The following is a 24,318-nucleotide window of genomic DNA, read 5'->3' on the forward strand; positions in this document are numbered from 1 at the left end:
ATCTAAACTGAAGATTCTACAACTCAAAATAAGTCAGTGGGAGTTGATTACTTCGAATATATAATGGAGATGAGCCAAATACTTTAATATTCCAATGTTTTACTGCAAAATCACAGCTGTTTTTGAAATTTATTAAAATACAAACGTGGAAAACGAGATAAATACAAAACATCTGCAATGTTGTAATAATAGCACCCACTTTTATTAGGGTAGTCAAATGTTCATTGATCTTTTGACAATCCCAAAAACCAATAATTAGTGGTTTTCCTTTAAAAACAATACTGATACAGTGTAGTTTGCGAGAATTCACATACGTCCAAAACCGTGGACAAACTGCACAATAAAAAGATTTCAACTACATGAATGTACAGCTTTGCTAAACAAACTAGACTGTTCAGCCTAGTCATTAGTTACCTTCTTAAATCATTTCCAACCATAATTTTTCCTCACATGGATTCTCAAATTATCTCTCGCTTCCCATTTCTCACCATCTATCCTCAGCAAAACCATTTCTTACTCTCTTTTTCAAATTCATACGCTTCACGTAATGTCACTCCGTGGACTCGGGGGTCATGTGCAGCATAAGGAGGTCTTCACCCCGGCGGACCACCGCGTTTAAGCTGTCACTTGTCCTCACAGCGTTATAGATCTCCTCTGACGTGTGCACCTTTGTCCCGTTTATCTCAACAATAACATCCCCTGGTTTCATTCCGGCTCTGTGAAAAAGGAAATGACATCAACAATAGGGGGCCTATATCAATAGACTGAGAAGAGCACAGTGGGGTCAGACCATTGCTGCTTACCTACTGGCTGGAGATCCTATAATAACACGGTGGATAAGAACTCCATGAGAAACATCAGGAAAGGACCCGTCACGCATCTTCAACTCTTCGATTATACTGAGGGGAGAAAAAGACACCATTTAAAGTTTTAAAAAGTCACTTGACTCAGTGTCCATCTCACAAATACTTAAGGTCCCGATATACTTCAAGCGAAACAAAAAGATTTTTCCAACAAAATCAGGCCAAAGCAAAGTTTGTTTCTGGAAGAATCTTTCAAGAAGGGTTCGCTCTGGCTTGTAAACGTCTTTCGAACAACCATGGATTATGTAATAGGAGTATTTGACACTGAGGGAACGCCTTCTTTGACATGGAAATCTCCAGGTGCTGATATACTTTAAGCTAAATAGAAGAATGAATTGATGTGAGTCATTTCGAATAAAAACAGGGCAAAACAAAGTTCATTTTGTGTTCGTTTCAGGAGTTCGAAAAGGCTAGCCAAAGCAAACTTTCCGGAAAAGGCTGCTAAACACCTTTGTACCACCATTGGTCTGTGGCGATTACGTAATAGGTAAGTGTGAGCAGAAAGACATTCATTCATCTTTTCTTTCACGTAAGACATTCTTTCTTTCACGTTGGAATTTTTTCCGGTTCACTTCGACTTCAGACGTCCGTGGGTAAAAAAACAAACACACTGAAGAGTCACTTTAAAGTAGACAATTAAAGTTGTACTTTTGATGACACACTGTTTTTCATGTTTAATACTGTAAATTTGCATGCTTTTCAGCAATCTTTTGTATTAATAAACGTGAAGTGCCGATTTGCAGAGCTCAGGCAAACATATCCAAATAGCTTTGATCAGATGCTTTTCTTAAAAAAAAAAAAAAAAAAGCTTGCCGTTTTCTCATTTATATTTACATATTCATCTAACCGTCGCTCTCAGCAGTGTTGGAATGTTCACTAACAGTCTATCACTGCTCACGTATTTCAACCTTCTTTTTAACCCTAAGTGAAGAACGAAAAAGAACTTCGCCTTGAGTATATCGAGGCCTTTAGGTTCTGGTATCAAAAAACAGTTTGTCACCTTGGGGTCAAAGTCAACATCATCACTCCAATATAACGCCGTTTTGATCCCGATTCTCCAAACCAGGACTCTGGAAACAACAAATACAAATCAAAAACAATCAATGAGCTCAAAACAAGTGATAACAAGAACCTCTGAGGTCAAGGGTCACTCTTACTCTGCTTGTCTGCAGCACGCTCAAGGAAGAGGCGGACTCTGTCTGAGGGAATAGCAAAGGAAATCCCTGCAGTCACTTTCATGGTATTAATTCCGATGACCTCCCCATCCTGAAGGTTACAAACATGTAATTTCATTCCATGAGGCTAACATGTGACCAGTCATTAGGTTCTCAGATAGATTGATCAGATATTTGTTCTTGTTGGTTATATTTGTTCTTCTATTATTAGTCAAATGAACTGTAAATGAAATTTGAAGAGCGAAATGAAACGCCTCAACTTCCTCCTTCTTAAATCCAAAAGGCACAAGCAGTATGTTATTTAAATGTCAGTGACTCACCAGGTTTATAAGGGGACCTCCTGAATTTCCAAACTGTAAAACAGACATTAACTATTGAACGATGCAATATATTTATCATTCGATTACTGAAATTGTAATGACACAAATATAGCGTTCACATGCAATTACACTCAAATTCTCCAATGCCATTTCCTGTGCTCTTACATCTATGGTAGCATCAGTCTGGATGTAGTCTATGTTGGAGTTGGACAGGCCAAGTTCTTTACCACCTCTATGGGCAGAGCTGACGATTCCAGACGTGATTGTGTTTTTAAGAGAAAAGGGGCTCCCCATGGCAACCACGAACTCACCCTGACGCACACTAGTCGACTGACCAAGACGCAACGTTGGGAGGGGATGCTGGGATGAGACACAGAGAACACCATGAGAACACTGATGCGTCCGAAATCGCATAATGAGTAGGTACAAACACACACACATAACCATTAAAAAGGTTTTTGAAAGAAGTTTATTATGCTCACCAAGGCTGCAATATTATTACACTTCAAAATAACTGTTTTAGATTTTCATATATTTCAAAATGTGATGAGCTGAATGGTACCTTAGCATTGATTTTGATGGTGGCGATGTCTGCAGCCTGGTCTACATCCTGGACTGTGGCATTGTAAGTCTCTCCATTGGTCAGTTTGACACGGACGCCACGCTTGTTGGCAACCACATGGGCATTGGTCACTATCAGGCCATCACTACTTATGATGAAGCCCGAGCCATTCGAGATGGGCACCTCACGGCCAGAAAAAGGGTGTCTATAAAGAAACATTATTTAATATAAGACACAAAGAATCAATCTACACATGTTAACAGATTCAAAAGTTCCCTGTTGAGAAAAACAACTTGAACGAGCCTAAACTGGTTTGCTCGACTCCAAGTCAAGTCAGGCTGTCTGGTCTGTTGGCTAGTTTAAAGAGTTAGTTCACCCAAAAATAAAAATTCTGTCATTAATTAACCAGTAACCACCCTCACGTCGTTCCAAACCAGTGAGACATTCGTTGATATTCAGAACATAAATTAAGATATTTTTGATGAAATCTGAAAGTTTCTGGCCCTCCATAGACAGTTACGCAACCAACATTTTGACGCTTCAAAAAGTTCATAAAGAGATGGTAAAACTAATACATGAACTGAGCAGTTTAGTCTAAATTTTCTGAAGAGATTCGATCATTTTATATGATGAACAGATTGAATTTAGGCTTTTATTCACAAATAAACATTCATCAACTCACATCAGTTGTGGTAAAAAGAAGCTCAAGCATGTTCGCTTGAGGTGCGAGAACCAATAAGGTTCATTATCCTGTGTTACACAGCAGTTTGAGCTTCAGCAAGAACCAATGAGGTTTGTTCTTGTGTATCAAGCAGGTTTGGTTGAGCTTCTGTTTATGTTCACTGATCAATGTTTATATGTGAATAAAAGCCTGTATTAAATCTGTTCATCATATAAAGCGATCGTGTCTCTTCAGAAGATTTTGGGCCACTCAATTCATATGGATTAGTTTTACGATATCTTTATGAACTTTTTGAAGCATCAAAGGGGTAGTTGCGTAGCTGTCAATGGAGGGACAGAAAGCTCTCAGATTTCATCAAAAAGATCTTCATTTGTGTTCCAAATATGAACGAAAGTTTGGAACGACATGAGGATGAGTAATTAATGACATAATTTTCATTTTTGGGGAAACTTTTCCCTTTAAGAAAGGCTTGGGTAATGTTTCAGCAGCTTGACCACGGTAGGAGACCACAGTTAACAGACTGCGAGACACTTTTAAACCAACTAAGACTATTTTAAGCTAGTTTAAGATGTTTTCAGTGGAGCTAATACACAGTTTCATTGTATTGTTGCCAGACTCACCGCCCAACGATCTCGATGTAGACTACAGCAGGAGTGGACTTCTCAACCACATCCGCGATGAAATTGTACTTGTACCGCGGACTGTCAGGTTTAAATGGAGAGGCACATTGGACAGTAGGTAGTATGCTGTCAATCAGCAAATTTCTGACCGAGACTGTCCTCTGTAGGGCATCTTTATTGTTCTCGTTTCTTAATGAATACAAGGCTGCTGCTCCTCCGAGTCCCAGTCCAAAAGCGACTGCCAGGCGAGCGGTGCGACTGTTGTCTCCCGAACTCCGGTGGGAAACTACAGTTCGCACTTCTACATGTTCCTGCTTACCTGAAGAGGAGTTAGGAAAGTGTCCTAAATGTCTTACTGTCATCACATTTGGTTGGCGACGGCTGTCCCGGAGACATCTCGTGATCGTCCTTATGAGACATCGATTTACATGTGTACTTGCCATGTTGCATCAGACGTACCGTAGTAGAAAACAGTCAATCCAGATGGAAGCAGGCTGAGACCGCTGGGTCTAACACATTATATTAGCAAAAGTTTCTTTGAAAATCTTTAAATAGTTCATCTTTATTCTATATAGGAATGTGTGGTTAAAATTGTCTTCACATACGCTGGTAGAGGTGACTGTCCAATCCTCGGCTCTGACTGTGAGTCTGTGACAGTACCGGAAGTGGTATGGTCAACGCATCTGCGCATGTATGGACTTGTCTGATGAGAGGATGAGAGTGGGAAATTCCCTGGAAATTCCTGCTAGAATTTATTAGAATATCTGACAAGTCCGGTGTGTAATATAAAACTTATCTCATCGGAAATATTTTCAATATTTGAATATCAAGTGTAATAAATATAATTACCAATTATCTAAAATACTATTCATGTAACTATTATTTAATAATTAATTTATTAACAATGTAGTATTCATATTAAGAGTGAATTGGAATTATTCGATCTGCATTTATTTTGAAAATATGTATATAAGTATTGTGAATGTTATTGCTATATCATGTGAACGAACTAAGAGCTGGTCTGGAATGTGGTGTGTGTGAAGCGGACGGAGAGAGAGTTCTCCTCCTCGCTTCTGAAATCAGTCCGCTCCAGCTCCGGATCCATTCCGAATTTTCCATGTCCTCTTTGCCTTCAGCAAACTAACGTAGTTCTAATTTTACTATAAACCCCGCTTTTCGCTCTGGGCAGAATCACACAAACTTAGCTCTGCTTGTGCACAGTAGTGATGGGGAAACGAAGCTTTTCAAAAAACCCGAATCTGGCAAAAGGATTCACTGTTTCGAAGCGCTCGAAACACTACAAGCTGATGACCCCTGCTGGTCAGACCAGTGTGTAAATGCTGCGAAACTCAGCAGATATTGGCATAAAACACCTTTTACAAACCAATTGCAAATGTTTTATTTAAGGTTTAATCAATTAAATGCAATTAACAAATAATCTAATACCATTAAATATTAAGTGTCTTTATAATATGTGATATTTTATTCAATTGTAGGGCTTGTTTTGTTCATTTTAGTAAATTAGACTTTTAAATACAAGTCTTCCTTTTATTATACAAATGTCATTAAATGTGTACACATTATAATTAATCCGAGATCAAGTAAAAATCATAAGATAGACACTGGTTCATGAGATCTCCCCTAGTGGTGAACCATTGAATTTTTGCTTTGTTTTTTGTGAATCATTTTTTTTTCACTAAGTGATTCAAAAAGCACTCATCACTACGGCATTGGGAACTTCACTTCTAAATAGAACTCAACCATAGTCTCTTGCTAACATGTTGCTGTATCCAAATGGTCAATGTATAATGTCTTTTTAAGAGGGTGTACGTTTCTTCCATAAATATTCATTACTCTCACTTCTGCTTTGTCTCTTCAACCTCTTTTTTCATTCAGCAAAGATTTTACTTCTTTTGTCCTTCTTTCTCTATACTCTCATCTTCACAATCTTTATCTGTTAGATACAATACTTTAGATTTTATTATAAACTAAATTTAAAAAGGCAGGTTGATTGATAGACAGATCCTCTGTGGTAAGTTCCTTTTTTTTCTACATTTAAGGTGAAGATGAATTCACCTGACAGGAGCTTTTTGGCAGATTCCAATTAAGACATCATTTGATGCATTCACTTCAACTAATGAACAAATCACTTCCAAGAGACTTTAGTATATTTGAGACATTTTGAAAATGAGTTTCTCACATAGTTCATGCACACACAAAGATATCACTCACCACAATTTTGAGAAAAAAGAAAATTGTCCAAACAAACAGTTTAAACTATATCACTGACAGTGTATATTTTATGTACATAGGTATTTTTTGTTCTTTAAATTGTGTATTTATCATTGTATCGCAGTCCGTTTGACAACACGTCCTTCTCTATCAATGGCAAAATTGTAGTTTTTCGGGTTGTCAAGAGCCTCTTCAATCCGTTCATCTAGATTGTCCATTGTGATGAAGTCCTTTGCCTCTTCCTGAAACATGAATGCAAAGGGTTGAATCATAAAACCATCCTCCCTCCAACCCACCTCTAAAAAAAAAAAACTGTACTTATTAACTGCACAATCATAATAAACATCATTTTCAAGGATAATATCAAATAACTTAAAGCATGCCAAAACAACTCATTCTTAGTTTAAACTTGGACAAAACGTATACAATATACTGTCTTTGTCAGAGGTCTGATATTTTGTTCTGTTGCATTATTGCACAGTACTGAAAGATTCACCTGCAGTTGAAGAATTTGGCTTTCTTTCTCTTTAATGTAGTCCTCCAGCTCTTGCTGGCGTAAGAGGACTGCTTCTCTCCTCTTCAGTTCTGCGGCCTCAGTCTCCTTCTGCACGCGCTGCTCTCTGGAAGACCCAAAATGACACACATCCATTTTAATCAGTAACAAAATGCAGTGTATCCGACTGCGTCTCGCAGTACTACAAACGAATCAGAGCGGTATTTAAGGCTAAAGGCCCGTTCGCACCAAGAACGAGAACTATAATGAACTATAATGACAACGATAAGTTCTAAAAATAGTTCACACCACTACTATAAAAATAATGGCAGAGAAACGATATAGTTAGAATAACTTTCAGAATATGTTTTTTTAATATATATATAAAAACACTGACAGCCAATTAGAATCCATCCTGCTTTAAAGAGCTCACACATTTAAAGTGGCAGACGATAAAACTGCAGCACACACTTAGAATAAACAACGATATTGTCTGCTGGTGTGAATGCTTATATAATTACCGTTCTTGGTGTGAATGGGCCTTAAAGGAATAGTTTAACCTAAAATGAATAGTAAGTAATTATTTACTCACCCTGGTGTTTTTTCTAATGCCGTATGCCCTACTTTCCTTTATGGACCAAAAAGGAGAATTTTAAATAAATTCCCACTTGCTCTCATCCTTATAATGGCAGTGAATAGTGACCAGCATCAAGCGTTTTGAAAAAGATGAAAAAGTATCACAGAATGACCCCGATGTGACACATATGTATTATATATTCCAAGTGTTCTGGGGGTAAACGATAGGGTTTGGTGAAAAACAAACAAAAATTGAATGCATTTTTTAATGAAATTCTTGACATTGGCCGTTGGTCTTCTCTGCACGATGTGTGCGTTCGTGAGACGCTATTAGCTCCACAGTTCACTTCACTCTGCCTCGCCCAGAAAAAGCACACAAGTTGTGAGAAATAAAGATAAACAAGGTACATGGGTTGTATTTTATGTCTTGTTTTTGTTCATCTTGATTTTCACAACTAGTGTGCTTTTTCTGGCCGAGTCAAAGTGAACTGTGATGCCAATAGAGTCTCACGAACATGGACGTCTTGCAGCCATGCAGAGAAGACCCAAGCCCAAGGTCAAGAATTTTATTAAATAATACATTAAATTTCATTTAGTTTTTCACCAAACCCTATCATATACCCCCAGAACACTTGGAATAGGCCTATACGACACGAGTCGCATGGGTTCATTCTATGATACTTTTGCGTCTTTTTAAAAAAAAAGCTTGATTTACTGACATTATAAGGATGAACATGAGTGGGACATTTTATTTTTTAATTCTTCCTTTGAGGTCAAGGGCATGCGGGATTAGAACAACACCAGGGTGAGTAAATGATGATAGTAAATGCATATCCCAGCCAGAACTCATCCCCTCATGACCTATATCTGATATACCACAGCATCTCATCTAAATGACTCACCGTATTTGACGTAATCTGAGGTTTTCAGCATCATTCCAGGCCATTAGTGACCGATGCTCTTCAGCCTCCCTTTTAGTTCTCTCCTCTGCTGCGGAACCAACCTCATCTTCATATTTCTTCCTCAACACCTGCTCCTTGAACTCAAGTCTACATGCATAAAATGTTCAAGTATGTTAATTCGTCAACCTCAAACGGCAAAAGTAATAATAAAGAGAAAATTAGAGGGATAAAGTGACCTTGGTTATCACAGGGTACATTCACTAGTCATCATAATCATGCCTGGAAATCATAATCAGTTTTATGATTTAATGTCATGCAGTCTTACCGCAGGGCTCTTAGGATCAAATTGTACTCAGTGAAACGCTCTTTTAGTACAACCATTTCCACTGGATCCACGGGAGGGGGAGTCTTGATTCGGCCCAGTTTTGACTTCGCTTTGGGGTCTGTGCGAGATTTTCTTCCCCTGACAGTTTCGATCAAAACAGTATTGCGAGGAGCGAGAAGACGGACTACAGGATCATGACACCGCGATAAAGCCCGCAACATGTTGAAGATTATATATAGTTATGATTAACGGTAAGCGTCTATACAGTTAAAAGCATTAATGAATGAATATAGTACAAACAACAGATTCCAGCATGGCTATATAACATTGAGCATCTTCACATAGGCCGCCATGTTCTTGAACTTTAACCACGGAAGATGTTTCTTCGCTCGGTGTAGTCACGGCTGAGCTGAACGCAAAGCGCTCTCTACTGCTGCGCGCTGGCAATGAACAGAACTGTCTGCGAACGCTACAGGGATGGAGATCGTGAGGTAATTAACGATTCTGTATCGATTCTGTTTCATCTTTATGATTTTCTGTTCCTTAACGGTCTATTAAATGTTCTAGCCTACTTCTGTGGAAGAAAGAAAGGGTCTAAAAGTGGTTGGAGGCGGCATAAATTACGGTAAGTTCGGGTAATCAAGTGGTCTTAACTGTCGGAGAAAAATACTAACTTAAACAAAGTGCATTTTGCAACATATTTCGATCATTCGTTTTTGATTAAACACCACTGACAAAAACGCATAATCTTTACACAATGTATTATGCACAGCCACTAATACTGAGAGACTGATTTATATCCTCCTGAGAACCAAGGAAAATATTGTTTTTCCTAATCATATTTTTTTGTGATTCCCTACCTGTTTAGGGTTAAAAAAACATCCTACAATTGTCACATTTTTATTTTTATTTTTTATTTTTATTTTACAGCATGTCCACTGTAGTGGACAACAGGATCATTTGAGTACGAAAACAGACACATTTGGTAGATACAAATTTTACCAGATTATAGAGTTTTTTTTTAACTAAGAATACATACATTTTGGGCTGTAAACTGATTATTATCCAAGAATACGGACATTTTGATTATACAATAGACAAATTTATCATTCTTGAATCATTTTCCTTACATTTTGCAAGGATATCTTTACTATTAAAGCTTTACACTTTGTTATGTCCGTATCCTTTTATTGGTCCCCTTGAATCCTTTTAACGTTATTTGAACAATGAACATAGAACTAATGTGAAACTGAATTTTTTGGGGATTTTTTCCTTCTGTCAATCAAACTGAATCCAATCTAGTATGTTCTTTGTTAGTGGTGATAGTCCTGGAAGCAATTTCTCTTTTTGGTAATGCAGAGGAACATCTTGCATTTGGTACATCTCATGTACGTCTTGCTCTTGCAGCCCTTATTTCTGCATCTTTCTGCATGCTTGGTATCCATCATCTCAGGCATGTGCATGGCTCCTAGTCTGCGCACAGATGGCTCTGGTTGTGGGATCCTCATTTTAGATGGTGGCTCATACTCATCCTCACTCTCTTCACAACTGTTATCCAGTTCCGGACTCTCCAACAGCTCTTCAGCTAGGACTAATTTGAAGTCCAGGTACTGATGTGTGTTCTTGGATGATCTGTGCAGAGCTTTGCTGTCAGACTTGTATTGTATCCAGGAGTTTGTGATGGCAACATCAAAGAAGTGACTGATCACACGTGATGTCCATTTCTTGGTCCTGCTTGACATACGATAGAAGCTAAGCATGCGATCACAAAGATCCACGCCACCCATGTTGTCATTATACTGCTTAATTACTGCTGGTCTTTTAACCTGGATCATGTGCTTTTCTTTCTTGGACCATCTGGTACAGATGTCTTCTGGGTCTTTCCCATGTACAGTGGATGCCATGAGCACTGGTTTGTTGTCGAACCATTTTGTGATGGCCAGCTCAGGACTCTTTCTGGCCACTGACACTGATGTTCCTCTCCCCTCTTTTTTCAACTGTTTGTCTTCTGGCAGCTGGCACACCTTTGGGACACGGTTCTTCATTATAGTTCCAGTTGCAGGAAGGCCCTTTGCCAGCAATGCGTCCAATAGATCTATGGTTGTGAAGTACCTGTCGAAGAATATGTGGCTTCCTGCTGGAACAGATTCAACCATGCGTAGAACTGCTGCAGCTCCAACTCCTAACCTTTGGACTGTAAAGGTATTCTTCCCTTGGTAGACTTCAAAATCAAGCATCAGACCATTTGGGGATGCGAGGACAAAGACCTTTAGGCCAGTAGGGTTTGGCTTGCTGGGAACATATTGCCTGACTGGACAACAGCCTGTGAATGGGATTATTTGCTCATCAATGCAGACCATTTCTGGCTTTGCAAGGCTGAGACAGCCTTGCCGCACACGATCGAGTATTGGCCTAACTTTCCAAAGAATATCTGCCTTCTTTGTTTCCTCTGTTACAGCCAGGTCATTGACAATCTTGAGGGAGTTTCTTATCCTGAAGAATCTATCCCTAGACATTTTGCTACTTATGACTGGCACTTTCGTTTTTTTGGCCCAAAACATTTTAATTCTGGGATAGCCAAGGCAAGCCATGTGGACTGAAATGCCAAAGAAGATTTTTATTTCTTGTGGCGTAGTGTTCATACACACTCCTCTGCTTTGCAGCTCTCTTTGATTTGTGTATGTTGCCAAATCTTCAAAGACCTTGTTGTCAATGTACTGTGAAAAGTATTCAATTGGACTCCAGTCTGCACGTGTTGTAGGGTCATCTTGACACACAGGAAGCCCAGGTAACACAGGTGCAAATCTGATATGAAGGAAAAAAAGAATAATAAATGATAAATAATAACAGTTTAAATACTCAATGCAGCTGAAATTAAAATTGTGGAATTGCAAACATACAGATTACTCCTGGCCCACAGAGGGCGTCGAGTTTCCTGCTCATCCCTGTCTGTATCTGTGTCTGTGTCTGCATCTGTCCCTTCAACTAAGCCTTCTGCATCGTCTTCCTCTTCTTCATCACTGTCTTCTCTCACTGGTTGAAACTCATCCTCATCTCCCTCATCATCTGACAACTCTAAATCTGAATCTCCCTCGATTATTTTGTAAAGAATTCTTTCTGCTTCAGTTCTGTTTCCTATAACAATGTGGGGTCATGATTTACATGAAGATAGTCCTGATGTCCACTATAATTGACATTCATAAAATGGCACATTTTTCAAAAGATACATAATGTAGTTGCTATCAGAACTAAATATATGATTCCTAACACCTTAATGAACAAGAAAATATATGATTATCATAGTAACAAAACCATAAACAAACAATATTTGACTCACCTCTTATCTTTCCATAAAATGTGCTTGTTCCTATGCCGTCCATTTTGGATTGAAAGATAGAGGGGGTTCCCGGCCTCCCAGCCAATCAAATAACATATCACTGAAAAGCCCAGGATGTCCTCTGTACAGTACAGCAGGAATTAAGAGACTTGCACAAAAGATTCCAAGGAGAGGGATGAAACTCAAATGTCCACTACCGTGGACATAAGTCAATGGGCTGGGTCTCAGGAGGATATGGAAGGTATGTTTTTTGTCATAATTTTATGACCTCTTAATATGTCATAATATGTCACAAAGATTTTTTTATTATGTGGTGGAATGTGTTCGTGATTTTATATATATATGAAGAGTTCAGATGCAAAAGCCTCTAAGTGCCATCTGAAAATTTCTTCTAGAATGGTCATTTTTTCAAGCTCGTATATTTAAGTTCAGTAATTTCACTTAAATGACAATTAATAGGTATTTTTCATTGCCTTTAAAGTGAAATTACTGAACTTAAATATACGAGCTTGATAAAAATGATCATTCTAGAAGAAATTTTGCATCTGAACTCTTCATATATATATATATATATATATATATATATATATATATATATATATATATATATATATATATATATATATAATTAGCCTATTATTATTATATATATTTTTTTTTAATTGGACATGACAAAACGTAGGTTCAGTACGTGAGTCAGAATGAATCAGTGACCGCGCTGGCTGATTTATAATGGTTTTGTTCACTAAAAATAACTGGCTCAAAAGAGCCACTTGCATGTTCTTGATTGAACTAAAAGCCAGTTCAGCATTAACTGAAAACCTGATTATCCATCAAATCCAGCATAAATATTCCAAAGAGGTTTTAATGAGCAAGTTTCTGACTGTCTTGCACACAGGCTCACACTCAAACACACAGCAGAAGAGGTACTGTTGCTTTATTCAGCGTGTATTTAGGTACAAACATACAGCACCATTCAGTTCAGAGACTGTCATGATAAACAGACTCGGTTTCTTGTTCATTTTCAAATTACTGATAATTGACTAACATAACTAAGATGACACAACAAAAGCAGATGCGAGCAGTTGTATTATAACCACAAGTCTAAAAACTCCAGTTCTAGAGCTTTTATTATTTCTACTCTCGATTTTTCAGTCATGCTTTTATCATGTCAAACATTGTAAATGCTAAAGCAAAATAATCAAATATCCTCAACAAAACAAAAATATGAGAAGCAGAACACAGACAGATAGCAAACTAAATGTTATGCTACTACAACGTCTACAAAAAAATAATACATTCTAACCTAACTAACATAGCTAAAACATAACTGTTGCACTTAATACATATAATCTAAAGAGCCAGGGATGGTGGACAGTGTCCTGATGGCTGATTCTTGGTCTAATTTCAATTTAACAAATTGGCTTTAGTCTATTCCTAGCATCCCAAAGCAAGCTGAGATCAAACAGCGATTCACCTCAACAAACAATTGGTTTAAAGTTTGCAGATAGGGGATCATTGGTGAATCAGATGCTCAATGGGTGCTGGGAATCAAACAAAGTTACAATTTTGTGAAAATTTCAATGGATTTATTTGCAGAACCATATAGTATATATTGTTCTTGGACTGGAACCTTCTATGGTCCTCCACGAGAATCGGCCACCATGACACTGAGCTCTGGCTGAGTGAGTGCTGCCCCTAGCGATGTCTCCAAGGTGGTAATTTTTCCATTTCGAGTGTAAAGAAGAAGGGGGACCTCCTTATGTGTACCTCTTGTGTGACACAAGGGCTCGTCTGACTTGAAAGCAATGATATGCTGAGGCTTAGTTTCATGGTTGGATGGTGTAATTTGGGTGCAAGTAACTAATAACGAACTAGGATCGGAGGTTAAAACAATGGTTATGGATGTGATTTGGACAAAGAGGGTCATAAATGGTGGGTTCAATTTAGTCGTTTTTGGAGAGAAATAGTAGGTTTATTCACCTATCAATTTTTTAATCTGGGAAATGATGTTGTAGGTTGGTATTTTAGGATCTTAAAGTGGGTCTCTCCCTCAGCGGAATTCAAAATATGAATATGATGAATGTGAGTTATTATGATTTTGTGTTTTAGGGAGTTAGGCAAGGGCTGGGAAGGTGGAATATGTAAATCGAATTTCTTCTCCCTCCAGGAGTTTCCTGTTAAGGCAAAAATGAAGGTCAGTTCATAACAAATTACACATCAATACCCATTTGTGATTTACCATCCAAATTACTTAATTCAAGTTAGTACTCCCATATTTGTGATTCTATAATCTCTGATTAAAGAAACTACAGGTGTCCTTCTGTCAAGAATATTACCTGTAAGCTGCAATTTCAACATCCAAAGCCATCTTCACGTTAAGCAGATCTTGATACTCCCGCAAATAGCGTGACATTTCCCCTTTCGCATCAGCAATGTCACTCTCTAGGTCACTTATCCTCCCCTAGAAGTTAGTCAGAGAAAATTTCAAAGCATCAATTCATGCCTAAAGGATTAACTGACAGAAATATTCCCTCATACTGGATTTGCGCCAGAGATACAGAGTAGTAGCATCATAGATCTAACAGATTTTGCTCAGCAATACCTTTTTCCTCTAGAGTCAGTCTCATTTGTTCTACTCAGTTTGTCAGTCATGACTCAGCACTGATGGAATGAGTCAGCATCAGTAACATTTCTGCAACTATCGTTTGGACATTACAATGACAAAAGCACAGCAGAAATAGTATTCCATCAATGTTGAATCTGTAGAATAGTAAAGGTCAGCACACTGACTTATGTAAAGACTTAAATGATGAAACAGACGTGACACAGAGACTCAGGAATATGTTTTCTCGTGAGGAAGCACAAAGACTTTGTGCAGAGAAAATTTGCAAAAATGTTACTTTTATGGGTACAACAGCTCATCACTGGGGCAGTACCCTTAAAGGGATAACTTTAAACATTTTTGTCTGTAAAATGATCACAGTAGTACCTTAAAGGTACATATTAATAAGTATCTTTTATAGGTAGATACGGTACAAAGTTGTCCTTTTAAGTGTACGGCCTTAGTGACAAGCTGTTGTACCCCTAAAGGTCAATCACATTTTGTGTATTATACCCCTAAATACAAATAAAGATTGTTTCATTTATTTTATGTTTGTATTAATCTTCTCTTTATGTTTCTGCAGTCAATATCAGAATGACTCTGATAGTGCCTCTACAGAGGCATTTATTTGGTTATATTGCAATTTTGATAAACGACTACCAGTGATCTATACCTGGTATTTGGTGACCTCAGTGTTCTGCGTCTCCTCTTGTTCCGCTAGTTGTGCATTCAGTGAATCGATGACGTTCCTCAGTGCTTCGACCTCAGCTGAATGGGACTGCAGCAGCCGCCGGTACTCATTGGTCTCCTCGCGTACCAAGCGCACAGCCTCCTCCTGCTTATCTGTGAGCTCCACTACGCTCGCCACCTTCCCCTGGAACCAAGCCTCTGCGGTTTGCATGTTGCGTCCAGCCAAGGTCTCATACTGCGCTCGGATCTCTCTCAGAGCGGCCGACAGGTCCGGTCTGCTTGTGTCCAGCTCCACGCTGAGGCTGGCGACCTGTAGCTGGACCCTCAGCCCCTCCTGCTCCTCAGCGAACACTTGCTTCAGGAAGTCCATCTCCTTTGTCAGGGAGACAACGCTGGCCTCCGCATCACAGCTGCACAGAGCGGCTTGGCCTGCCTCCTCTCGAAACCTCTGCAGGTCCTCCTCGGCCCGGCCACGCAGCCGTGCCTCTTCCTCCCAGCGCGCGTGCAGCTGTGCGTGCGCCTCCCGCAATGCCTCCCTCTGTGCCTCCATGCGCGCTTTAGCCTGGGCCTCCTGGTGCAGCTGCTCCCTGAGGCCCCGTACTTCCTGCAGGTAGAGCTGCTGCAAGCGGGACGGCTGACTCTGCCTGCGCCGCAGGGCCTCCAGCTGCAGGAGCAGAGCCCGGTTTTGCTGCTCGAGGTGTCGAACCTTGTCAATGTAGGACGCAAAGCGGTTGTTTAGACCCACCAGCTGCTCTCGTTCTTGGGCCCGCAGGTCTAACAGCTCGGCGTTCCCTACGGTCACCTGACTCAGGTCGCTCTGTTCCCAGCGCTGCAGAGGCTCCAAACGCATCGGCCACCTGGAGGAAGACAAGGGCCCCCGGGAGAGCCGATAGGTGGTGGTCCTGGAGTAGGAATGCTCCCTTCTCCGGGAGAGGGAGGAGGAGATGAATGGGTCAAAGCTCATGATGCAGGATTTTTTGTTGTATTTTTTTGGTTTGGTTTTCAAATGATGTTAATGTTTTGTTGGTTGAAGAAGTTTTTCTTTTTAAGTCCCCCTTGTTCTGCACACCATTAGTGGAGATGAACCGGCACTGCACCAGTTCAGAAATGCTGCAGAGCAGTCTGCTTTATACAGGACACACATACACACTCTCTCCGCACACACACACATAGATCCTCAGCCAATCAACAGCTCAGCAGTGTCATGATGCTGCCGATTGGTTTTGTGTTTCTTTTTTAGCTGGAGTAGCATATCAGGAGGAAGGGCTGATTTATATATTAAAGGGTCACTCTGCATGTTTTCAGCTTGAAATGTTATTCAGATGTCTATATGAATCTGTGTGTAAAACATATTTTAAAGAAATCCATGTAGTTTGATTTAAAATATGGGATTAATCAATTAGCAAATGCCATCGCACACCTGCAGGTGATAGGTGCGTGGGAAAAAAGACCAAATAAGTAGGTAAAAAAAAATCCACAAAAAAATTGGGAACAGTGGATAGTGTGCGGGAGTTCCTTGTTTTTTTTTTTGTAGAATATGGGATTAAAAATATAATGTTACGGTAATATTTGTTTCACTATATACAATTATATATACAATTCATTACTCAAAGAATCAGCAAAACAACATTTAATTGTACAATAATGCTTGATTTTTTAATATTGAAATATATAGAATTAAATAAAGTTTGCACAGAAAGATTAACATTAGCTCTTCATACAAGGAGTTATTGCTTAAACTGAGATTTTAAACCCCTAGTTCTCGCTCTCCCAGGAATGGTGCAGCCTCTGGCTGACATCTTTGAGTTTCAGAAAGGTGAATCTCTGAGAAATTATCTGATGCACCAATGTCTCCTTCCTGTAATGAACACACAGTTATTTCAGGATTTATAGGATAAATGTTAAGAGCAATATAAGTTTAGTTCCCCATTGAGGAGTTTTTCCACTAGATTCTGGCATCAGAGCCAAGATATTAGGGTAACCTATATTACAGCAATGCAATAACATGCTTTTAAAAAGTGTTTAACATTATTTTAGTCCCTTAATTGTGTTACAGAACAACTAAGTAGTAAACCAAACAACATAAACCTGTGACTTAACTCTTTGCTATCAAATATTCAGCCTCTAAAACAGTTACCTGTGATGTGCACTGTGCCGCAAAGTCCGTCAGCGCATTCAGCTCCTTCTGTACACTGAAAGACAATCAATTAACACTTGTTAAAGCAATTAAACAATGCAAAATAATGGCCTACTAATAAACTTTAGCTGTGAAAAATATCATATACTGCTGGCTTCAAATCCTGCAGAAAAAAAAAAAAGGAAACATTTAAACTTACTCTTTCCCTGCAACTGCCCCTGTAAATCAAGAGTAAAGACAATGACAGTGAGGTGTGTCATTAACATGAACAGCTCTTATACATGATTTCAAATATACCAATGAAACTTACAGTATGCTTGGATCTGTAAAACCAGCCACACACCAGACATAATGCTTTCAAACGGCAGCACTATTACACGCAGATCATCCACTGTTCTCTCTCCCTTGTCTAAACAGAAGAATTTAGTGCTCTCTCCCACAGAACCTTACAAAAATATCGTTTGGGTGTTGACACTTACACACTTGCTGTATTAATTCTGTGGCAAGAGAAACAGAGTTGACCACCGGCAGAACTGCCACCCCATACATGAACAAAGTAGTGTAAATGACATCTGCAAAAGAGAAAATGTAAGAATTACTGCAGAATAAGGATGCATTTTTAAGCCTTATTGATTCATTGAAATTGTTTACGAATGCTTTTGCCACAAAGTAACCAAAAATCTGTATGTTTTCTTGACTTTCTTATCCTCATTTGTTACCAGGAACTGTTATGGGGAATCGTGAGGGTGCAATCGCAGTCAAGACGTGGAGAAGAACTGTGACAAAGATCCATCCAAAACGCTCTATGATCAATAACACATTATAATAGTCAGGTTACAATTGCTGGAAAGCCATGCTATTGCATAAAAACTAACAAAAAAAAATTAAGAAAATGTTTGAATGACAAATTTGGATGATATATTAGCGTAAACAACACAAAATTTGTTAGTATAAACAACACAAAAAAGCAATTTGTTTTGTTTTTTCAAAATGAATAGGGCAACTGATTTTGCTGACATTTTAAACCAACTTACCATTAGTAAGTTGATACTCCAGAATCTTGTTAACATAATATAAAATAAATGCACTATGCCCAATGAGCGTGACAACCATAACGTTGACCCAAACTAAATCTAGGATAGCGAGAGACAGAAAGATCATCATTAATACAGCCAGCATGTTACTTTAACAAATACGGGGGGTAATTTTAGAATGGATATGCATTTCTAGTTATGCCAACCTCTAAAATATTTTTTCTATATTTTTTACAAATCTTATCCAGTAAATTAAGAACAATTGGCATTTTTTTTGTTTTTTGGGCCTTTGAATATTGTGGGCTTGAATTCAAAAAGGTTCAGAATCATGTCCTAAAGCATTTTTTTCCTGACCACAATTCTGTATTAACAACGAAATGGTTTAATATTCAATTTAAGCGGCCTAACCAGTCAGAGGGAACATGACAAATAAACATTTTGATTTGTGACATGTAAAATGAAACATTTGTTTGTGTACTTACAACATCTCCATATAAGTGCATAAAGTTGATTTTTGTCAAGTTTAGAACAAAGGTACTGTCGAATTGCTGGAATTGGAAGAACTATGAATGAAATGGCAGCAGATATTCCCCCAAAAGCATATGTCATTGTAATCATGGCTGAAAATTATAACAGACACATTTTAATGACTGTCAGTAAATAAATATCTAAAACAAGTGACAGATCCTGGATAACTTATAAAAACAATATCTACTTACATTCATCAACGCTTGGTGATCTAAAGAAGAGGAGACGCATTTGAAGAAAGTTGCTTAACTGCATGAGAACATGTCCTAACGACTCTACAAGGCAAAAATCACACATATGACCATTACACACAACATGCAGCCTAGTGGTTAAAGATCTGGAAATCTGGCCTTGTTGTAATTGAAGATGATTTCTAAAGCATAAAAAAATACAACAGAATACATTTTTACATATACCTGTTACAAATCGAAGGGAAAAATGAATATCAAAAAAACGTATAAAGAAAACGTTGCTTAAAGCTAGAAGAGATGCTGGCAGGGATGGCAGCAGAATAACCGCAACACTGACAAGCACAGCTTCACTCCACTGAGGTGCATTCCAAAGATCATGAAGAACAGCTACAGAAGAAAGATGATACAAGAATTACATCCATAATACAGGCCCAGGTTAATGTATTCTGCAAAATTGAAGTGCCCCAGCAGTCAATAATTGAATCCCTTAAAATTCGTCTGATTATCAAAATAACATTAAAGTATAAGTTTTTTTTTCCTTTGGAAATAGCTTGAATGTAACTATACCATAAATATGCAAATTAGACCCCGCCTCCACTCAATCACACCATCTGATCCACTCAGTCAACTGTAGTAAACGCAATGGTTTAATTCAGCCATACATGTTTGAACCAGAAACTGATTCAGAAGAGCGAATTACACTTGATCATCTACAAGTCGATGTATCCGAATGGTAATGCGTTTTATGTATCGCTGTCTAGTCTCTACAACGTCGGACAGAGGCTAACGGTAATTGATATGATTAGCTTTTGGCTTGACTACATTATCAAACAGCTAATAATGTGTTTTTAATTATGTAATTTTAATTATATTGTGCTTTTCTCAAACCCAAAGCACTACAACACAGTAATTATAATAAAAACAGTAATACAATTAAAAAACAAGATTACAAATACAAAAAAAGCAAACAAAAGAAAAAGACACTCAAAGACTAAAGAGATTTCTTAAAACAGTCCAGTGTTGCTCGACTGCCCCATAGACTTTAATTTAAATGAGGGCTGCTGAATAGTACAACCAGAAGAGCAGTGTATGGGAAGCCAGTGTAATTGATAAAAGTACAGGGGAAATATGCTGGCAAACAGTTGTATGAGTCAGTACTGTTGAATTCTGAATATTTAGCAGTTTTTTTATTAGGAGGACCACAGTAAAGTGCATTGCAATAATAAAGCCTAGACATAATAAAAGACATGAACAAGCGTTTCTGCATCGGGCAGCTTTTCGAGACCATTTTAATAAGGGCATCGAATGTCAACTATTTTTCCCAAACATACATACTTGGAAACTATCAGTGAGATAGGATTTTAAACCAATCAAACACAACACCAGAGATACCTAACCACCTTTCAGAGAGGATGGAATGGCATGCAGTGTCAAAAGCAGCACTAATGTCTAACAAATCTATAATGCTGCAAGCACCGGTGTCAGCAGAAGTTAGAAGGTCATTCGTGGCCCAGACAAGAGCGGTCTCAGTGCTGTGTCCTGATCTAAATCCAGAATGAAATGGTTCTAATAGATTATTTATGGACAAATATTTGTGTAACTGACCAACAACAACCCATTTAAGGACCTTAGCCAGGAAAGGTAGATATAGGCCTATAGTTAGATAAGCCTTCAGCATCACACCCAGGCTTTTTAGGAACTGGTGTGATAGCCGCTGTCTTAAGGGCTAATGGAACCTTCCCAGTCATTAGAGAATTATTGGTAATTGCAGTAATAGAAGGGCATATAGATATTAAGCACTTTTTAAGAACCCCAGAGAACATGTAGATGAACTCGTAGACAATTTTGAAATGTCATCAATACTCAGTAACAAAGTTGTAAAAGAAAAAATGGAAGGTGGATTTTTAAGATAAGTCCCAGGAGCCAGCCAGGTAGAGCCAGATTTAATGGAGCTCTACATCTTTTGGACTGTCTCTGTAAAGAATGTATGGAATTCTCAACAGAAGTGATTTTTGCTTTGAGGTTTAACAAGTTTATTGATGTTTAACAAGTTTTGTTGTTGTAAAAGTTGTTCAAAGCCCCGCCCCGCACGTTAATGGGATTTGTTACATATTTGTGACGGGCAGTATCAAACTGCAAAACTTGATTTTCACCACAGGAGGTCTTTAGATATTTGAACATAGTAAATTAATAAATTCTTTACATTAAGACTTTGAAACTGGCCACCTTACCTGAGCAACATGCAGTGGAAATCAGAAGATATGCAACAGGAATACCTGTATATTCAATTATTCCGTGGATGAAACCTGGAAAATCAACTGAAAAAGCAAAAAACAAAACACACATACATTTTTTTTAGATTTATAAAACTTTCCAAACATTTGAAATTTGTAAGAATGTCAGAGAACCATAATTTAAATGTAAACCATTTCATAAAAAATTAAATCATATTCATATAGTTATATTTACACATTTATATTAGCCGATTTTGTAGTCGGTTTAACAGCCTCTAATTACTGTAGAATTTTCTGGCAAATTAAGAATTCTTTTTCAGAATTCAAATTTGTGGGCTTATCACAGATCCACAAAGCATTAAGTAAGATGCATTTATGTACAATGCGATTTGAAATGTATTACATAATATATTTAATACAATGTACAATCAAACAATGTCTTTCATTAAAATGCACATACGTACCAGAAACTGTTGTATTCCAATTATAATAAGGGGCCACAAGAAACAATATAATGATCCTTGTCAGATTAATTATTGCACACATTGTTACCTCAACAACAGACCCTGGAAATAAGCAGTAACAAAACAAAGTCATCAGAGAAAAAAAAAAAAGGGTAAATAAAACCTTTGCTGACAATACATGCAGACTTAGAAAAGTTCATGTCACATACCTTCAATTACACCCCACAGAATAAATGCAATAGATAAACAGATGTTGGGACAGACAACTTGCAAATAATTTATGTACATAGGCTTTGTCCCAGTATCTGCAGAAGAACATAAACGTCATGTACAATTATTTAGTGTTACTGTTTATTATTGTCTTTTTTAGAGTTGCTCTACATCAGAATTGAGTTAGGTTTGCATTATTCAATCATTATCTTCCCGTTTATCACTGTAAGCTGCTTTGAAACAACTTGACTTGATGTTTACATATAAACAGATATGCAGTGGAAGAATAAAAGAACCACAGTTTAATATCATATTAATTTACATTAGCAATACATTAATATAACACTTTAAAGCATATTTCATATTGCTTGGCCTACCTTTTCTGCTTGTATAGATTGCGACTGGAATACTTAATACAAAAGTCACAAGGAGGGAAATAAAGCAAAGCATCAGTGTAATGATGTGCAGAGCAGACATTCCTACATAAGAGAGACAAGGATTTTATAGGCATTAGATTTAGTTCATGTTAAAAAGAACAATTCAACATAACATTTGATAAAAATAAAATGTTTTCACTATATAGAATTATATGAAAATTATATGTACTACTGTTAAATTGTTTGGGGCTGGTAATATTTATTTTTTAAATGTTTTTGAAAGAAATCTCTAAGGTTCAACAAGGCACTTTAATACAGTAAAGGCTGCAAAAATACATTAAAATTGAAAATTTATTGAAATGTATTGTTTTCTATTTTCATATATTTAGGATGTAATTTATTCCTGTGATGCAAAGCTGAATTTGCATCATTGCTCCAGTCTTCAGTGTCTCATCATCCTTCAGAAATCATTCTAATATGTTGATTTGCTGCTCAAGAAACATTTCTTATTATTATCAGTGTCGAACAGTTGTGCTGAGGTTATTTTAGTAGCCTATTATTTATATACAATTCATTATTATTTTGAATTAGGTTTTCATTTTAGTTTAAATATTAATAGTAGGCTAATCATTACATGCTTTTGACTTTTCTCTTATTTTTATTTTTTTTTAATATAACGTTTTAGTAATTTTAAGACCGTTCGCAAAGACCCGCCCCCTTTAGTTACTGTTGCTATGTCCGACAAGCCACGCCGCTCTCACGCAGTGAAAAATACATCGTGGAGCAGAGAGGACACTGACAACGCACTGACAGACCAGGTTACTTTTGATATGAAACAAAGTCTCACCTTTCAAATTTGGTAATTTTTAAAGAAATGTAAACAATAAATACCGTTTTGTGGCTCTTTGATGTGTCTGACAGATCGCTGTTGAGCCTCAGTTAAAGCTACTCGTGAACCAATCATCTCTTCCTGTTCTAGTTAATTAATAGCATCAAATACACATGAATGAACATAAGAAGTAATGTTGTTTTAACCGCGGAAAGACGTCAAACTTGTTTTTCAAGTTTAAATCCTCCAACGTTAATCTACTATCTCTCCTGACTGTTTTGTCGGACAAAAATGGCGGATGGCAGATTATGATTGGTCAGATCGCCTGTCAATCAAACGGACTGCTTAATATTTTTTGTAGAAACAATTATTTGAAATAGAAATATTTTAAATGTCTCTGATGTCACTTTTGATCAATTTAATACATACTTGCTGAACAAAAAATTATTTCTTTCAAAATCTTTTTTTTTTTTACTTTCGAACGGTACGGAGTATTTCTCAGATGACTTACCCAACCGCCCTATTTCCACAGTTGCAGAGCTCACTGAATATTCTACGTGGACTTCACACATGTATTCTCCCTTGTCGGCAGTCTGGACATTTTTTAGTCTCATTGAGAAGTTGCCTTTGGAAATTTCTTCTCTGAAGAACTCTGCTCTGTCGTTATGCTGTAATATTGTCCCATTTTGGAAAAGCAAGACAGGGACGATGTCTGACTTTTTGTCCACCTTCATCCATGAGACCTCGTCAAAGTGTTGAGGAGGAACATGCGAGTCAACCATGCAATTTAGAACAACCTCCTCACCAACATGTGCAAACACAATTTGATCTTCTCCTGTCACAACTACACGCTCTGTCATAAATAGGGCAAATAATCATTCTAAGAACAAAATAGGCATGTTTAAAGACTCTTTTAAAATTGCATACTTACC

At 37.7% G+C, this 24,318-nt stretch overlaps 5 protein-coding genes across 5 annotated transcripts; all 5 read right to left on the reverse strand.

Moving 5' to 3' along the window:
• Positions 1-180: 180 nt before the first annotated feature.
• On the reverse strand, positions 181-4,948 carry LOC308681917 (serine protease HTRA2, mitochondrial-like). The gene is made up of 8 exons (XM_081351242.1): positions 4,223-4,948; positions 2,921-3,125; positions 2,524-2,718; positions 2,359-2,391; positions 2,021-2,129; positions 1,864-1,933; positions 804-899; positions 181-716 (listed from the first exon to the last, which is right to left on the reverse strand). The coding sequence occupies exons 1-8, from the start codon at positions 4,663-4,665 to the stop codon at positions 551-553; spliced, it is 1,317 nt and encodes a 438-aa protein (XP_081207368.1). The 5' UTR covers positions 4,666-4,948; the 3' UTR covers positions 181-550.
• Positions 4,949-5,600: 652 nt separating this feature from the next.
• mrps26 (mitochondrial ribosomal protein S26) lies at positions 5,601-9,220 on the reverse strand. Its single transcript, XM_081351257.1, has 4 exons — positions 8,751-9,220; positions 8,426-8,572; positions 6,951-7,074; positions 5,601-6,696 (listed from the first exon to the last, which is right to left on the reverse strand). The coding sequence occupies exons 1-4, from the start codon at positions 8,969-8,971 to the stop codon at positions 6,565-6,567; spliced, it is 624 nt and encodes a 207-aa protein (XP_081207383.1). The 5' UTR covers positions 8,972-9,220; the 3' UTR covers positions 5,601-6,564.
• A 456-nt stretch (positions 9,221-9,676) lies between these two features.
• LOC308681916 (piggyBac transposable element-derived protein 3-like) lies at positions 9,677-12,132 on the reverse strand. Its single transcript, XM_081351241.1, has 2 exons — positions 12,088-12,132; positions 9,677-11,555 (listed from the first exon to the last, which is right to left on the reverse strand). The coding sequence occupies exon 2, from the start codon at positions 11,390-11,392 to the stop codon at positions 10,064-10,066; it is 1,329 nt and encodes a 442-aa protein (XP_081207367.1). The 5' UTR covers positions 11,393-11,555; positions 12,088-12,132; the 3' UTR covers positions 9,677-10,063.
• An 875-nt stretch (positions 12,133-13,007) lies between these two features.
• On the reverse strand, positions 13,008-16,483 carry neff2 (neuronal intermediate filament family member 2). Its single transcript, XM_081351250.1, has 3 exons — positions 15,366-16,483; positions 14,427-14,551; positions 13,008-14,264 (listed from the first exon to the last, which is right to left on the reverse strand). Exons 1-3 carry the CDS (start codon positions 16,344-16,346, stop codon positions 14,204-14,206), a joined length of 1,167 nt encoding a protein of 388 aa, XP_081207376.1. The 5' UTR covers positions 16,347-16,483; the 3' UTR covers positions 13,008-14,203.
• Positions 16,484-17,014: 531 nt separating this feature from the next.
• LOC308681929 (uncharacterized protein) lies at positions 17,015-18,309 on the reverse strand. The gene is made up of 6 exons (XM_081351261.1): positions 18,239-18,309; positions 17,999-18,091; positions 17,830-17,928; positions 17,719-17,737; positions 17,520-17,574; positions 17,015-17,240 (listed from the first exon to the last, which is right to left on the reverse strand). Exons 2-6 carry the CDS (start codon positions 18,066-18,068, stop codon positions 17,130-17,132), a joined length of 354 nt encoding a protein of 117 aa, XP_081207387.1. The 5' UTR covers positions 18,069-18,091; positions 18,239-18,309; the 3' UTR covers positions 17,015-17,129.
• Positions 18,310-24,318: the final 6,009 nt, after the last annotated feature.

The sequence above is a fragment of the Scardinius erythrophthalmus genome, assembly GCF_964197995.2.
Source record: "Scardinius erythrophthalmus genome assembly, chromosome: 21".
NCBI classification, from domain to species: Eukaryota; Metazoa; Chordata; class Actinopteri; order Cypriniformes; family Leuciscidae; genus Scardinius; species Scardinius erythrophthalmus.

Excerpts from the sequence above, each read along its gene's own strand:
- mrps26 (XM_081351257.1), bottom strand. The coding sequence starts at position 8,971 with ATGTTGCGGGCTTTATCGCGGTGTCATGATCCTGTAGTCCGTCTTCTC. Across the intron at positions 7,075-8,425 it reads CTCAGATTACGTCAAATACG|AGAGCAGCGCGTGCAGAAGG; the intron begins GTGAGTCATTTA and ends TGGGTCTTCCAG. Across the intron at positions 6,697-6,950 it reads GCCAAATTCTTCAACTGCAG|GAAGAGGCAAAGGACTTCAT; the intron begins GTGAATCTTTCA and ends TTCATGTTTCAG.
- LOC308681917 (XM_081351242.1), bottom strand. The coding sequence starts at position 4,665 with ATGGCAAGTACACATGTAAATCGATGTCTCATAAGGACGATCACGAGA. Across the intron at positions 2,130-2,358 it reads GAGGTCCCCTTATAAACCTG|GATGGGGAGGTCATCGGAAT; the intron begins GTGAGTCACTGA and ends TGTAACCTTCAG. Across the intron at positions 900-1,863 it reads ATGTTGACTTTGACCCCAAG|TATAATCGAAGAGTTGAAGA; the intron begins GTGACAAACTGT and ends TTCTCCCCTCAG.
- LOC308681929 (XM_081351261.1), bottom strand. The coding sequence starts at position 18,068 with ATGTATGGGGTGGCAGTTCTGCCGGTGGTCAACTCTGTTTCTCTTGCC. Across the intron at positions 17,929-17,998 it reads AGAATTAATACAGCAAGTGT|ACAAGGGAGAGAGAACAGTG; the intron begins GTAAGTGTCAAC and ends TCTTCTGTTTAG. Across the intron at positions 17,241-17,519 it reads CGGCACAGTGCACATCACAG|GAAGGAGACATTGGTGCATC; the intron begins GTAACTGTTTTA and ends TGTTCATTACAG.
- LOC308681916 (XM_081351241.1), bottom strand. The coding sequence starts at position 11,392 with ATGAACACTACGCCACAAGAAATAAAAATCTTCTTTGGCATTTCAGTC.
- neff2 (XM_081351250.1), bottom strand. The coding sequence starts at position 16,346 with ATGAGCTTTGACCCATTCATCTCCTCCTCCCTCTCCCGGAGAAGGGAG. Across the intron at positions 14,552-15,365 it reads CTGAGGTCACCAAATACCAG|GGGAGGATAAGTGACCTAGA; the intron begins GTATAGATCACT and ends ACTAACTTCTAG. Across the intron at positions 14,265-14,426 it reads GTTGAAATTGCAGCTTACAG|GAAACTCCTGGAGGGAGAAG; the intron begins GTAATATTCTTG and ends TTGCCTTAACAG.